A 16,181-nucleotide genomic window follows, 5' to 3' on the forward strand; every position below is an offset into this window, starting at 1 on the left:
AAACATTATTAACATCTAAGCTACCAATTAAACAATGAATCGTAAAAATTCTTGGATCTTTTAATTTGTTGGCCAGCTTATTTTATAGTATTGCTGAGCAAACCACATTTAGCTCCACATGCGACGCCTCATCCAACTTCCGCTTATTTGTTAAAAGCTCCTTTAAGAATCTGACTGCGTTTGGCATCTGCGAAAGAGCTTCAATAAATGGTAAGTTAATATGTAATTTCTTTAATAATTTAAGGAATTTACCGAATTGTTCGCCTGTGCGGTCTTTCCTTGTCGCATTGGGGTATGGCACATAAGGTTTGTAGTCTTTACTTACCGGTGTTTGTTCACTGTGGTCTACCTCACCTTTGCTTTTACTTACCACGATTCCTTGGCTTGGTTCTGGTTCAGGTTCCACTAACCCTTCCTTGTCTTGGATGGTAATTGCGTTGAGTTGTTTCCTTGGTTTAAATTCAGTGTTACTCGGCAGGCTACCTTGTGGTCGTTCAGATATTAATTTGGTGAGCTGTCCTAACTGAGTTTTGAGCCCTTGGATCGACGTTTGTTGATTCTTAAGTGCTATCTCTGTATTCTGAAAACGAGTTTCTAACACAGAGTTGAATTTTGTTAGTATCTCCTCAAGGTTAGGCTTTTTCTCTTGTTGATAAGGTGGTTGTTGGAAGATTGGAGGTGTTGGTCTCTGATTCCCTTGGCCTCCCCATGAGAAATTTGGGTGGTTCCTCCAACCTGCATTGTGAGTGTTACTATAAGGATTATTTTGAGATCGAGGATTATTATCCATATAATTTAACTGCTCGTTCTCCATGTTGTGGCCATTGGGTGGGTATTCTGAATTGCTTGATCCACCTTCACTTGCTTCGCACTGTATTATTGGGTGAACCTGTGAAGAACCAAGAAAACCATCAATTTTTCTATTCAAGAGTTCTACCTGATTAGAGAGCATGGTGACCGAATCGACGTTAAAAATGCCGACTGTTTTCGTGGGCTTTCTCCTCATAATTTGCCACTGATAATTATTCAGTGACATCTCTTCTATAAATTCATAAGCATCCTTAGGTGTCTTATTATTGATAGTTCCACCAGCAGCTACGTCAATCATCTATCTAGTCGAAGGATTCAAGCCATTGTGAAACATTTGAACCTGTAGCCAGAATGGTAACCCATGGTGAGGGCATCTTCTCAAAAAGTCCTTGTATCTCTCCCATGCATCGTAGAGTGTTTCTAAATCCATCTGCACAAACGAAGAGATATCATTACGTAATTTAGCCATTTTAACCGACGGAAAATATTTTAATAAAAACTTTTCAGTCATTTGTTCCCAAGTAGTGATTGACCCTCGTGGTAACGAGTTCAACCACTGTTTAGCTTTTTTCCTCAATGAAAATGACTGAAGATGAATGGCATCATCAGAAACGCCATTGATTTTAAATGTATCGTAAAACTCCAGAAAATTCGCTAAGTAAGCGTTAGGATCCTCGTCCTGCAAACCATTAAACTGAACAAATTGCTGTATCATTTGAATTGTGTTAGGTTTCAGTTCAAAATTATTTGCAGCAACAGCAGGCCTAATTATGTTTGATTCAGTTCCTGTTAAAGAAGGTTTAGCATAATCATACATAGTACAGGAAGCAGGATTCTGATTAGCAGCAATCGCAGGAGGTAGCGGATTTTCCTGGTTTTCAGCCATCTCCTCGGTTGTGGTGTGAGTACCGTCGTCTTGCTCTTCTTTTGTGTATCTTAAGCTTCGCCTTATTTCTCTTTGGTTTCTGCGAACTGTGTAATCGATCTCACTATCAAAAAGCAATAGTCCTGACGGGTTTCTTCTGGTCATAAACTAGAAAAACCTGTCAGAAGAAAATAAAATAAAAGTTAGAAAAGTGAAATTAAACTAAAAACAAATTGCACTAAAAGTAAATATGGCTAAAGTAATAAAAATCGAATGTTCCTAATATCTTAGTTCCCCACAACGGTGCAAAAAACTTGATACGTGATATTCATGACAGGTTTTAAAAATTAATAATTAATCGCTCTTGAAACTAACTATTATCACGAAGAAGGCAAGTGTACCTATCGAACAGTAGTATAATTTTAGCAAAACCGGATTGTCGAACCCAAAGGAACCAAGAGTACTAGTAATTACTTTCTTTTTATTATCTAGCCTAAAAATTAAAAGATTTGTTTATATAAACTAATTAACTAAACTAGGAGTGCACAGAGAGAAAATTGGGGAAAAGCTTTTTGGGAAAACTCGATTGATTAAGGCAATACCCAAGGAAAAATCCACCTAGACTTCACTTGTTATTTAACTCTGAATCAGACGATTTATTCATTTGACTTGATCCGTAGAAATCCCTAAGTTATATTATTATCTCTCTCGAGACTAATAACGTCTAACCCTAGGTTAATTAATCGAAATCTCTTTCTAATTAACACCTTAGTGTTGCATTAACTCGATCTATGGACTCTCTTATTAGGTTTCACCCTAATCTAGTAAAATCTTGTCACCCTATCTCTAGGCGTGCAATCAACTCCGCTTAATTACGACAAATTAACTCTTAAATAGGGACTTTTGCTCCTCTGAATAAACACATTAACTTGAACCAATATCCTGGAATATTAAAATAAGAATTAAGAACACATAATTAAGAGCAAGTCAAATATTTATCATACAATTAAGATAATAATAACAAGATCCGTCTTAGGTTTCATTCCCCTTAGGTATTTAGGGGTTTTGGTTCATAATTATGAAAGAAACATCTCAAAAGAATAAAGATAACAAAACATAAAGAAAACCCAAAACTCCTGAAGGAAATTGAAGGGAGATCTTCAGTCTTGACGATGAATCCGGCTTCTGAGATGGATCAACCGGCTTTCCTTCAGTAATTTCTTTCCTCCTACTCTGTGTCCTCCTTCTAGTGCCTCCTCAGGTGTTTAAATAGGCTTTAGAATGCCTAAGAGCCCTCAAAAGTGGCCTTTTCCGAATAGGACTATACTTGGGCTCGATAGGGACACGCCCGTATGCGATTGCTTCAGACTGTAGTCAAGGTTGTTAAGTAGGCACGGGCGTGTGGTCTACCCGTGTAAGTTGTGCTTCGATTCTGCCAAATGGACATGGCCGTGTGGACTACCCGTGTGCGGAAGTCCAGGCCATGTTGATTTCTCATGTTGGCCAATTTTCTTCGTTTTCGGCCCGTTTCTCGTTCCTTTTACTCTTCTGTGCTCACCTAAGTATAAAACATGAAATTAAAGGATTAGGAGCATCGAATTCACCAAATTTAAGGAGAAATCATCCATAAATGTGCTAAGCATGGGATAAAATATGTATAAATTATGGTTTATCAAGCAGTGGTCAATATATAATAATAATTGGATTACATTTTGATTAAGAAGTTCATAAAAGAAAAATCATTTGAAAAATAAGTGTTGGAGCATCATAAAAGATTAACCAATTATACTAAAATGATCTATCACCAATAATGTAAAATCTCCTATGGCGTCATTAGTGGCGAAGTTAAAATTTTATTTTAAAGAGTTAGATTTGAATCATAAATTTTTTAGGTTGAAGTGTAAGTTTACTATTATATCAATTTATAATTTTTAAATTTTTAAAAGAGTTTAAAAGTAAATTTATCATTTTTAGAAGATCAAAAACTCTGTATACCCTTAATATCATTAAATTAGTTAATGCTAATCCATATATATTAATGTTTATTTACATAGAATTAATGTTTGATATTCATATATAGTTGCTTTTGATAAATATTTTACTTAAAAAGAGTCTATTCTTGTAAAGGAAGGATAAAAATCTAAACTAGAAAAATAAGTTATTCATATATATATAGTTACATAGAATTAATATTTGATATCACCATTTGTGGATACTTGCCATCTAAAAAATAAGTTATTTTTATAATAATATTGTTAATATTTGATACATTTATATCATGGGTTAAGTGGTTTATTGATTTATTATACTTATCTTGACTTGAATCAAACTTAAATAAAGAGTTTTTGTCTATAAGTTTATTCAGCTTGAATCTATACTATTAATAAAACTATCAAAAGTTGGTGTCATAAACTAATCGAGTATCAACTTAGTCAATAAATAATTAATATATCCTTTTATTAAATGACTATTACTATTTTGATTTTTTTGTATTTTTATACTTTTATATAGTTTTAAAATAAAAGAATTAAAATTAACATATTCAGATATTGAATTTGTATTTAGTAGATTTATAAACAAATTCTTTATTAGTACACCAATAATAATTCTTGAGTGAACTTAAAAATAATTAACTTTTAACATAAAATATTTTCTCTCACTAATTTTTTGTATATAAATAATGTCATTGATTGCATTTATAAATAATGCCATTGATTATATTGGTATCAAAAGTCAATTTGATATTCAATTGTTAAAAAATATAATTTTAATATTAAATTTTCTTTTCACTAACTTGATAACATTTTAACGTGCTATAGAAAAATATCAGTACCATTGTGAACAATTGAAGTGCATTTAATATTTTTAGTATGATGTATTTACCTATTTCAATTTTCTTTTACTCACGAGTTAAACTATTTTTTATTTTAATTTCGTACATATTACATATGTGTTGTTATTATTATTATTTTCAAACTTTATGTTTCATTGTTTATTTATTTTATTTTTAAACATATATTTGTATTTTAAATACATGGTTTTCACACGAATTCAAGTATGATAAAATTTCGGGTGTAAATAAAATTATTTAAAAATATTTTTATTCAAATCTAAGTATTAAAAATATAAAAATATATTTTATTTTTTTTAGAGGAATAAAGCTGGTTTTCATTTAAAAAGGAGGATAAATAAAACATAAAGTTATGCATTGGGGATAATAAAAGTACTAACCCAAATATCTAAAAAAGTAATACCAATGAATGAAACCCAAAAAAAAAACATAAAGAAAAACCTCCTATAAACCACCCACAGGAAAACCAACAGACTCTCCAGAAAACCAATAGCCAAACCAGATAGAAAAACACAAACCATGGAGAGTGACAGCTTTGGATTGCAATCGGAGTGAAAGATAAGGAGATTCCGAGAAAACCGAAGCCAAAAACCAGCAAATTAGCAATGGGTAAATCATGTTCTTGGAGTGTGCAGCCTCGTTTTGTTCTCTCCATAAATGGGAAAAGGTAACCGATTCAAAACTAATAACCATGTTCTTGATTTCCAGGATGATTGGGCTTAGGATCGATCTATCTTGTTCTGACGATCTGAGTTTTTTGATTAGTGCAAGAGAATCTCCTTCAACCTCAATATATTGGAAACCCAGTTCACCAGCAAACCAGAGCGCCCTCTCGCATGCCAAAGCTTCTGCCACAAACGCATCTGCAACATGTAGATGAGGGTAAATGCATGCCCCTAGTATGAGTCCTTCCTCATTTCTTATAATAATTCCTGAAAAGGATTAATGGAAATTAATTTTTACAAAACCCTGGTTTTGAGTTTTCCAGCTACCTTTTTTTTGAGCACTCAGATGGGTATTTTCATAGGATAGTGAATTTAATTCATTCAGATAGCCAGTAATAAAGCAGGAAATCTCTTGAACTGATTGTCGAATACCCTCGTGTAGTAATTGGTTTCTGTTAAACCAAAGCGCCCATTTGTCACTGTTAAGATTTTCCTGTTCAGATCATCACCCATCATAAAAGAATCGATTAACCATTTTCTGTGTTCCATCCTTGTAGGGACAGTTGAACGGGTTATATGTAGAGCATCCATAACTTGAATCGTCAATAGGCAGAAGCTGAGTATGTGATCGACAGAATCCCACTTATCTGAACACATTAGACATGCACTAGAAGTAGAAAGATGACGCTTTTCCAGATTTGTAAAAGTAGGAAGAAAGTTTCTGTACGTTTTCCACAAATGTATTTTGATTTTCTGCGGTAATTGTAGAGACCACAGTTTGGTAAAAAATGTTGTAGCTGTTATGCCTGTAGAATCATTAGGAATATTTTGTTTTGGCAGTTTTGATTGAGTCAAGAGTCTGTATCCACTCTTTACTGTATATACTACTGAGCCATGCACACGCCAAATTCGAATATCTGGAATTTGCAAGCGAGATAGAAGGGTGGACAGAATTGCGTCAACCTGAGTGGCATCAGCAATTTCTCGGACTGCATCTTCACACCAGGTACCCTTTTCATGATTAATTAAATCCGCAACCAATGTATACTTTGTGGTGATGTTCCGGCATTTTAATCTTCTGTTTTTTGAACCAGGAATCCACTGAGCATTCCAGAGATTCACACTTGCCCCGTCCCCAATTCGCCAGCCACTACACATTTCCAGTTATCCCCGCGCAGCCATAATACTTCGCTAGGTAAGGGATGGGTAAGAACCTAGCCCAGCTAAAATAAAATCTAAACCAAACCCAGCTAAAATAAAATCTAGGTGTTGGTGATATTGCGCCTTTAATACTTTTGCTAACAAACAATCAGGCTGGGTCTAAATTCGCCAGCATTGTTTTGCTAATAAAGACACGTTAAAGCTTACCAAATCGTGAAATCCTAATCCACCTTTTGACTTCGATGCACATAATACCTTCCATAAGCTCCAATGAATCCGCTTTGCCGTTTTTGCGTTTCTCCACCAAAATCTATTAAGTACGTTTTTGAGCTTTGCACATAACGATTTAGGGAAGGGAAAACATTGCATTGCATAGACTGGTAGAGCTTGCAAAACTGACTTTATTAAAGTCTCCCTTCCACTCATAGATAGATATCTGAAATTCCAACTTTTCATTCTATTTTTAAATCTATCAACATAGTAAGAGAATGCCCTATTCTTGCTACGCCCTATCATAACTGGCAACCCAATGTACTCTGCATTGGAAGATACATGGACTCCCAAAGCATTCGAGACAACATTTCTATCATCTTCTTGCACATTCGAGCCAAAGAAAATTAAAGACTTGTCATAGTTGATCTTCTGACTTGAAGCCTTTTCATATGTCGAAAGAATATGTTGGATGTTCTCTGCCCTATCTTTTGAAGCATCCTCAAACAATAAGCTATTGTTTGCAAAATATAAATGGTTAACGGACAAAGAGCTTTTCCCGATTCTAACACCATTCACCGCCTTTTCCTCCTTAGCTTTCTCAAGTAGCACAAGGAAGCCTTTGGAACAAACAAGGAATGGGTATGGGCTAAGATGATCGCCCTGTAAGGCACAATTTTGTAGCTTAGATTCTCATTGATACCCACAGTATAGCTAATGGAAGCCACGCAGTTCATTATTAAAGTGATCCAGTCTATATGGAAACCTAATTTAAGCATCGGTTAGGAAGTCCCATTCTGCTCTATCGTAAGTTTTGCTCATGTCTAATTTGAGAGCAAAGCTACCTTTTGCGCCCCATCGCTTTGACTTAAGGGAATGTAAAATCTCATAGGCAATCAGAGAGCCATCTATTTAGAATAAAGGCTCCTTGTGCCTCTTTTATGCATACATTTAGTAACCCACTCATTCTATTCACTATAGACTTGGCAATTATTTTGAACAACACATTGCGTACACTAATAGGTCTAAATTGAGTAATGTCTTTCGGGTTTCTAACCTCGGGAATCAGGACGATATATGTGCAGTTAATCTCCTTCACAACAATGTCTCCACGAATAATGCTTAGACAAAATGAGGAAACCTCAGGACCCACAGTGCTCCAATGGGGTTGATAGAAAAGTGTAGGGAAACCATCTAGGCCAGAAGCTTTCAGAGGCACCATATCTTTCATTGCCACCTATATTTCTTCCATAGTAAATACCTGCAATAACTTTTCGTTCATGTCATTTGTTATACTCATTCGAACATTCTTATTTGTGATAGTGTAGGGAAACCATCAAGGCCAAAAGCTTTCAGAGGCACCATATCTTTCACTGCCACTCGTATTTCCTCCATAGTAAATACCTGCAATAACTTTTCGTTCATGTCATTTGTGATACTCATTCGAACATTCTCAAATATTACAGTCGAATTGTCCTTATCTGAAGTAGTAAAAACGTTCTTGAAATATCCAGAAATAGTCGCCTCAATACCTTTCTCGTCCTCAACCCATTCACCAATATCATTCATTAGGCCTTTAATAAGATTAAATTTCCTTTTTGCTGTAGTGGAACCATGGAAGAACTTTGAATTATGGTCCCTGTACTTCAACCAATTGATACGCGCATGTTGCTTCCAATACCTTTCTTCTTTATCCGCCTCTAAATTTAATTGTAAACGGATGTCTGTCAGCTCAAGAAGAGTGTCATCCTTGGGTTCTTCTGAAACTAACAAATCTAATGTGTCTTCTACACTTTTTTCTTGGCCTTTCAGTCAATCTTTAGTTGGGAACTTCACTCCATGAGTTGGCAACCCAACTTGTTTAATTTGATAGGAAGGGGGTCGGCATTCAAATCCCAAAATTCTTTGACCACATTCTCACAGTCTCCCTCCAAGCACCAATTGGCATCAAATTTAAATCTTCTTTGGCCTTTTCTTCTATTACCAACTTTCGAACCCACGAATTTTACATAAATCAGACAATGATTGGATATTGAGTGCGAAAGGTGATTAATTGCGAAATTTGAAAAAAGATTCCACTAACTAGAATTCACAACTGCCCGATCAAGACATTCCCTAATATTTTTAGCCTCAAATTTTTCTCGTTCCCCATGTGTACCATCTCCCATCTTGACCCAAATCATGAAGGTCACAATCCAGAAGTGCAGATTGAAAGTCTTGCATGTCTCTCCCCTCGAACACGTTCACCTGATTTTTCAAAGGAGTAGGTAATTTCGTTGAAATCCCCTACCACCAACCATGGGAGAGATTGATCAGTACCCGGTCTCTGAAGAAAATTCCAAGGATAGCTGATGTCGCCCCTCAGGATGACCATAAAATCCCGTTAGGCGCCATTTAATATCACTACTTTCTTCGTACACCTCAACATCTACATGGTGATTAGAAAAACTACGCAAGGTTACCTTCATATTTGTTGTCCATCCTAAAGACAACTCCCCTTTAGACCCGTTTGCTCCTATATCAATCCCATGGCTATAGCCCCAATATCTTTGAATATTCTCCATCCTGTGAACATTGAATTTTATTTCCATGAGAAATGAAATTGGGGGACGAACAACTCTCAATTTATTTCTAAGCCAATTAACAGTCTGTGGGTTCCCTAGCGTGCTAATTAGCAGAATTAAAAGGATTTTTGGATATGTTTTATATATTTTATTATTTTTAAACATTAATATGAATTTTTAGGGGAATCAATCTTGTATTTGGAACTTTTTTTTTGAAATAGATTCTTAATCCGACTTGACTCATAACCTTTAAATGCATTGATAGTGTATATTTATGTGCATTATTAATTAACTATACGAAGCGACCTTAAGAAAAACTTATACAAAGCCACATCAAATGAAATAAAGTAAATTTAATTAAAAGTTTTTGACAATGTATCATCATTTAATGCATAGAATTAAGTTAAATTAAAGAGATATGCTCTTTTTTTAAAAAAATATATTTGGAAGAAAACGCAGTTTTTGGAGAGAAAGTGAGTGAAAACATGTTTTACTGAAGATTAATAATTTAGTTTTATTGATTAGATGGGTAAATGTTAGTACTTTTATCCTTTAAATCTTGAGTTTGATTTTTATCCTACTTATAGTTGTAATTTTTATTTTATGTTGTTTTAAGATTTTATTTTTATTTTTAATTAATATTTTTAATACATTAACTCTTTTAGTTAGATGGTTAGATAATTGTGATTTCATCCTTGAGTCTCAAGTTTGAATTCTCTTATAAATATTTTAATATGTATTTTTTATTTATTGTTTTTCAAACTTTTTATTTTTAATTACAGTTTATAAATTAATAAATATTTTTTTTCAAGTTTCTTATCTTTAATTATTAACTATTTTATTTATAAAATGAAATAAATTATTGCAAATATAATTATTTTTAGTACATATAACTTTTATATGTGTAATATTTATTTTCCAAGCCCTATCATGAGTGTAGTAAATTGACATATTATATATTTTTGTATGTATATTTAAAATGATTATTTGAAATATTTCACCTATAAAAATATTTTAATATCATACTCACAACGTAGATGAAAAAACAATGATATTTAAAATAATTACATGATTTTATAATATTAGAAATCACCATACTCATGATATAGGCGAATAAAATACATATTATATATATCTAAAGAATTAGTTGATATTTTTAAAAAATAATTATATCTTTATTATTTAATTTTATTAATAAAAGAGTTATTAATTTAAAATATAAAACTTGAAAATAATATATTTATTAATTATAAACATTAATTAAAAATAAAAAAAACTTAAAACAAAAATACATATTAAAATATTTATAAAAAAATCAAACTTGAGACTAAAAGATGAAATCATAACCATCTAATCAAAAGAACTAATATATTAAAAATATTAATTAAAAATACTAAAAATTTAAAATAATATGAAATAAAAAAAATTTAAACAAACATTAACATTTAACTATCTCATTAGTGAATGAAATTTCCTCTTAAAAAGTATCGGGTAAATATTCGTGCATCTTGATATAAAATTATAGCACCAAATAGGAGCCGTTGATTGGTGGTAGAGGGAGGAAGAAATAAAGAAGGTGAGGGCGAGAAATGCGGTACGGAGGAGGAATCTGATGCGGACATGACGCTTCCCAAATCAGAGGGGAGACCCAATAATTGCTCCCCACGCTGTCCCCCACTCTTTATTCTCTCTTCCCTTCTTCTACTGTCCCCACCCATCAATCCCTCTCAATCACGCTGCTCCATCTCTCCTTTACTCTTTTTCTTTTTAACTTCCTAAATATTTTACTATCTTTGCCATGCTTCTCTTTAGGATGATGGCGACACCACAAGTTTAATTTGGAATAGGGAGCTATTTTTATCACAAAAAAATAAATTTCCCTTAGCTACCTAAAAACTCACGTTCTGGATTCTTCATAAATGTATAATTTCTTATATATTTTTAAATTATGCTTTTTTAAGTTTAAAAAAAAAGTTTAAAATTTATTTTATCTTTTACTAAGTTTTTGTGGATTTTATTTTCAAGATAACATTGTTTCTGTAACTTAAGCTATAAAATTTTATTTTATTTTTAGACTTATAATTTACTAATTTGAAAGAAATTAAAAATCAAAATTGTTTCCGGAAAAACATAGGAAGGTATTCAAAACTAACTTAAAAGTTTGATGCAACATTTATCAAAATTCTATTTTATTTAATTAAAAATGCTACTATATTTTTTCCATTTTTCACCCAAATCACAATGAATAAAATATAAATATTGTTTATATAATTTAAGGGAAAATATAATAAATAGATTAAAAATTATATACTGTATCAATCATTGGAGTAGTCCTTCGACAATAATTTTCAATTACTAAAAATGTGTTACCTAAATTTAGATATTACAAATAAGCATGAGGTGCTACCTAAAATTAAGAGAAATTAGCTCATGAACTATTTCCTTCTTATCATTTATGATTTTTTTTAATTATTTAATAATATTTTAGTAATTTTTTTCATGTCATTAACATATAATTTTAGTAAAAAAATTTACCATCAACTTGAATCTCGAACCTTAAACCTTAAACTCTGAACTCAAATATTAAACTCAAAACATTAAATTTTAAACCCCAAATCTTAAGTGAGTTCAAAATTTTAAGTTGTAAGTTCAAGATCGAGGTTTAGTTTTAAGGTTCGGAGTTTAAGGTTCATGATAAAAAAATATCAAAATTATATATTAATGATATGAAAAAAATTATTAAAATATTATTTAAAAATTTAAAAAAGAGCCATGAATAATATAGTAGAAAGGATGTATAACTAAGGATGAAAGTTGGAAGCAAAAATCAATATTGAAGTGCAGCGTAATCCCTTCTCTTCCTTCTAATTAGATTTTGTATCGAAAAAGGAATCTAAGGTGAAGAGGAGGAATACATAAACCCTATTTTATATGTACACCCTTAAGCAGACATTGTTGAATATTGATAAAGTTCTGAGCTGTAGTTTTCATCTCTGCTGGAATGTCCCCTCAAAGCTTGAATATTTTTCTATCATAGGGGAGAAATTTGTTATTGCCTAGAATTTTAGTTGAACCCTATGTTTATACCATCCACATTCCAGGCCCTTGTTTCACACTGCTTCAATATTTACTTTAAAATACCACCATCATTAATGTCGTAGTTTTTGCGGACTGTAATGGGTACACTTAGAAGAACTACTAAATTGTCATCATCCACAAGTGCGACATCATTACACAAACCAAAATACAATACCAAATGGGACCCCCTTTATTTGACTGCTTATCCATCCGATGATTATCGGTTTACAAACGCCAAAATAGCTAAGAAAAATCCAAAAAGGAAACACAGCAACTTAAATCAGTGCAGTTAAACAACACAAAGCCGTATTCCTAGTTGATAGAGCCGACCCTAATCAGAACCCCCATTGTCTAGCCGACTGATCCATCTGTCGTGCCTAACAGAACACTGTAAAAGCCTGCTTTCTTCTCTCTCCATGTCTCATATAACCTTCAGAACTTGTTTTCACTGTCCACCAGATTCTCTTCTCTACCTCTCCTCCCATAAAATCCATCCCTTCTCTGTCCCTTAGCTCCATATAAGCCAAGCAACATAAGCAGCAAAGTCTTAAAACAAGGTGCCTACCACTATAGGTGAAGCCACTTTTGTTTTGGTCTGAAAATGCCATCAGAATCGGGAGATCAAAGCAGGCGTTTAAGCAAGGTCCTAAACCCGGGAGCCCCCCCACCAGAACAAGAGCAGCTACCTTGTCCACGTTGTGACTCCAATAATACTAAGTTCTGCTACTATAACAACTACAATTTTTCTCAGCCTCGTCATTTCTGCAAGTCCTGTCGTCGTTACTGGACTCATGGTGGTACCCTCAGGGACATCCCTGTTGGCGGTGGCACCAAGAAAAACGCTAAGCGTTCTCGCACCAACACCCATGCCACCGCAACTACTCATAATAACTTCCCATTACCTGCCACCCCGGTTTTGTTGCCAATCTCGGCCAACCAAGGAAGTTTTGGTATTGGTGGAGAGTCGAAAGGCAACGGGGGTGGTAATGGAAACATATGTGGAAGTTTTACCTCCTTGTTGAATACACAAGGGCCTGGTTTTCTGGCTCTTGGTGGGTTTGGGCTCGGTATTGCTCCAGCACTTGAGGATGTTGGGTTCGGGCTTGGGAGAGGAATCTGGGCCTTTTCCGGAATGGGAGATGGAGCAGCCGTTGTTGGTGCCAACGGTGGTGGGGCCGCTGCTGCTACGGGAATGGGGAACCCATGGCAGTTTGAAGGTGGAGAAACTGGGTTTGTTGATGGCGGGGATTGCTTTTCTTGGCCTGAACTTGCTATTTCAACCCCAGGAAATGGGTTCAAGTGAATCTTCTGTTTTCGGTTCCTCGTCTTTTTCATTTCTCTTTTTCTTTTTCCTAGCACAAGGTGAATTAATGAGTGCTGAGAGTATATAATTAGCAATATCTAAGTAGAGTAGAAATAGGACTATGATATATTCTTCTTCTTTTTGATGACTCAATGCTATGTGATTTGGTTTGTTTTGTCTACCATTTCTATCTGTGTAGAGACATGGCTGAAATCAAAATGATGAGTGCGTAGTTGTTGGTGTTGACATGCCCCACCTTTTAATTTGCTCAAATATTAGATAGCACTGTTGTTTAAGATGATGACTAATATATTTTCACTTATTTTTGTTTAACCGAAAAAAGGGTTGCCAGTTAAACCTTATCCACTCAGTAACGTGCCTTAGAAGAAGTTATTTTACTAGGGGACATCCCCATGCTGAAGTTTGAAGAATTTGTGAGGCAGATAGAAGATTTGCAGAACTGGTCTTGATCTTAGAAACAACTAAAGCAAATTGCAATCTACTTCCACATCTTTATTGCACTTGATTTTATTTCAACAAACCAAATATTTAGCTTCAGCTTAAGGTTAGGGTCTTTCAACCATATTCATCACTGTCAGTATGTTGTGATGCCAAAGCTATGAGCTTTTCATGGAAAACCAATCTTCCTTTTTACCAAACTGAAATTTCAGAAATAGGGTAACATTTCCAGAAGCTGCATTTGACATGAAATATAGAAAGCAAGCTCTCTGGTATTATTTGTAGTTAAAAAGTTGGAGCTGATTTTAGATCTCAAAAACCTGCAAGACCCCAAAATTCATTATAAAAAGAAAAAAATGGGTCGAATTCATTATAGAAGTAGATAAACATTTGGACAGAGCTGCAGGAAATTAATTTTTGGCGGTTAAATTCAATTCAGTGCAGAAGCTAGATCTCATGTTGTAAATGCAACCCCCCAAAATTGCAGATTTTTTCCCTTTTGGTGTATGCACCCACAGTACGCTTTACTCCTATTAAATATAATGTTCCGAACTTAAAAGCTCCAACCGTCGGCGTGAATTTAGAGGTCTACACTCTATACTAACATGTCACATTCCGATGCCAATCTCAATTGAAATACATGAATTAAGTTATAAATAACGATGGCTCCTACTTGCATGTCTTGGAGCTCCATAGCCTCCGGTGAGGTGTGATTGTAATGGACGCATCACAGCCTCTGTTTGAATACACTACTCCAATCATCAGTGGGACCAAAATCTTTCAGTGGCAAGAAAAGATCTGGTGAAGAAATCCACTGGAGTATATTTCCAATTTTGTCTCCCTTTATTTTGTTTTTAATGGTTATAGTTTTATTTATTATTTATTAGTTTTCATTTAAATTTTTTAAAATAATTTAGATGATTTTTATTTTAAATAAATCAATATATTTATTTAATATCTTTTTATTTTTATTTTAGTAATTTTTAAATTATTATAAAACAATTAATTAAAAATATTTATAAAAATATTATGATAATTTCATAAAAAATAAAATAATTTTCTATTGTCCTTAATAATCATTTTCTATTCTCACTTCACCTCTACTATTGCGTTTAAATCCAAACACTCACCACCATTGTTTTTAATCACACTGTTTACTATCCAATCTTACAGCTACAGTAATTAACCTCGCCACCACCGCTGTTTTTAACCTCAGTGGAGGCAAACACATCGTCTATCCAAAGGAAGCCATATTTTAAATTCTAGCATCCTCTGTTCCAACTCAATCCACCTCGAAATATTATATATGCAATTTTCTCATTAACACTTTGAATGTTATAGAAAAGTGGGTAGGTGGTTGTTATACACCTATAACAACATTTGAGGTTCAAATCATATTTGAGTTGTATTTAAAGTTTTAAAATTTAAAAAAAGACTATTAATATATTAATAAGTGATATTTAGATTGTATCTTTAATAAATTAACAAATATAATTGGCAAAATAAGGCCTATAGGCCGTTTTTTTTAAATTAGGGTTTTGGGCTAGTTTTAATTTTAATTAGAGATATATGTTATTTTTGCTAGAAAGCGCGTCCAACTAGACGAGCTTTCTTGTTTTCTCTCCTAAGGTTAGGGTTTTTATTTTATTAGGGTTAGGGTTTTTTATTAGGATTTTTGTTTAAGGTTTAGTGTATTTTCAAAGCATTCAGGGTTTTCGACGAAAATTCTTAGGTAGTTTTGAGGGGTTGGGGATGTGATAACGCGCCTCAGCACACATAAATTTCATATGTCATGGCGGGATAGGACCATGACTATAGAAACCTATTGTGCGGAAATCTAGTTTCAAGTTAATAATGCTTGATACAATGAGGGGTCAAAGTCAATGTAAAGGTCCCAATTGATGGCCGTGATGCGGTCATGGGTTTGAGTATAACTGGGGGGCTAGGTGACGGTCGTTACTAGGTTAGGAGTTCAAGCTTTTTCGATACCCGCAAACAATGCTCTATAGATACTATACATAAGATTGAGGCCATAATCATACGGAAAAACTCTGGAGACTTTTGGTGCAATCAACGTAATTTCTTTATTTATTTCCAAGCAGCTATCTCAAACCTTTCATTATTGTCCGAAGCCCGACATCGAGGTGGACACAAAAGGGCTCTTAGAAGGAGAGCGAATGTTCCGGCATAGTAAAGGTCAAACTCAAGTTGGCGC

The 16,181-nt window shown here is 33.7% G+C and overlaps 2 protein-coding genes and 1 non-coding gene across 3 annotated transcripts; 2 read left to right on the forward strand and 1 right to left on the reverse strand.

The window, feature by feature from the left end:
- The first annotated feature begins 1,166 nt into the window (after window positions 1–1,166).
- LOC121211743 (small nucleolar RNA R71) lies at window positions 1,167–1,273 on the forward strand. The gene has a single exon (XR_005906961.1). It is a non-coding gene; the product is annotated as a small nucleolar RNA R71 (small nucleolar RNA).
- Window positions 1,274–7,858: 6,585 nt separating this feature from the next.
- On the reverse strand, window positions 7,859–9,126 carry LOC121211372 (uncharacterized). Its single transcript, XM_041084128.1, has 2 exons — window positions 8,882–9,126; window positions 7,859–8,354 (listed from the first exon to the last, which is right to left on the reverse strand). The coding sequence occupies exons 1-2, from the start codon at window positions 9,124–9,126 to the stop codon at window positions 7,859–7,861; spliced, it is 741 nt and encodes a 246-aa protein (XP_040940062.1).
- A 2,850-nt stretch (window positions 9,127–11,976) lies between these two features.
- LOC107933023 (dof zinc finger protein DOF3.4) lies at window positions 11,977–13,753 on the forward strand. Its single transcript, XM_016865162.2, has one exon. It carries the CDS (start codon window positions 12,806–12,808, stop codon window positions 13,505–13,507), a length of 702 nt encoding a protein of 233 aa, XP_016720651.2. The 5' UTR covers window positions 11,977–12,805; the 3' UTR covers window positions 13,508–13,753.
- Window positions 13,754–16,181: the final 2,428 nt, after the last annotated feature.

Source organism: Gossypium hirsutum, chromosome A12, assembly GCF_007990345.1.
Source record: "Gossypium hirsutum isolate 1008001.06 chromosome A12, Gossypium_hirsutum_v2.1, whole genome shotgun sequence".
NCBI classification, from domain to species: domain Eukaryota; kingdom Viridiplantae; phylum Streptophyta; class Magnoliopsida; order Malvales; family Malvaceae; genus Gossypium; species Gossypium hirsutum.

Coding starts and splice junctions, on each gene's coding strand:
- LOC121211372 (XM_041084128.1), bottom strand. CDS start 9,126: ATGGAGAATATTCAAAGATATTGGGGCTATAGCCATGGGATTGATATA. Junction 8,355..8,881: donor GAATTTTCTTCAGAGACCGG/GTACTGATCAAT, acceptor CCAAGAAAAAAG/TGTAGAAGACACATTAGATT.
- LOC107933023 (XM_016865162.2), top strand. CDS start 12,806: ATGCCATCAGAATCGGGAGATCAAAGCAGGCGTTTAAGCAAGGTCCTA.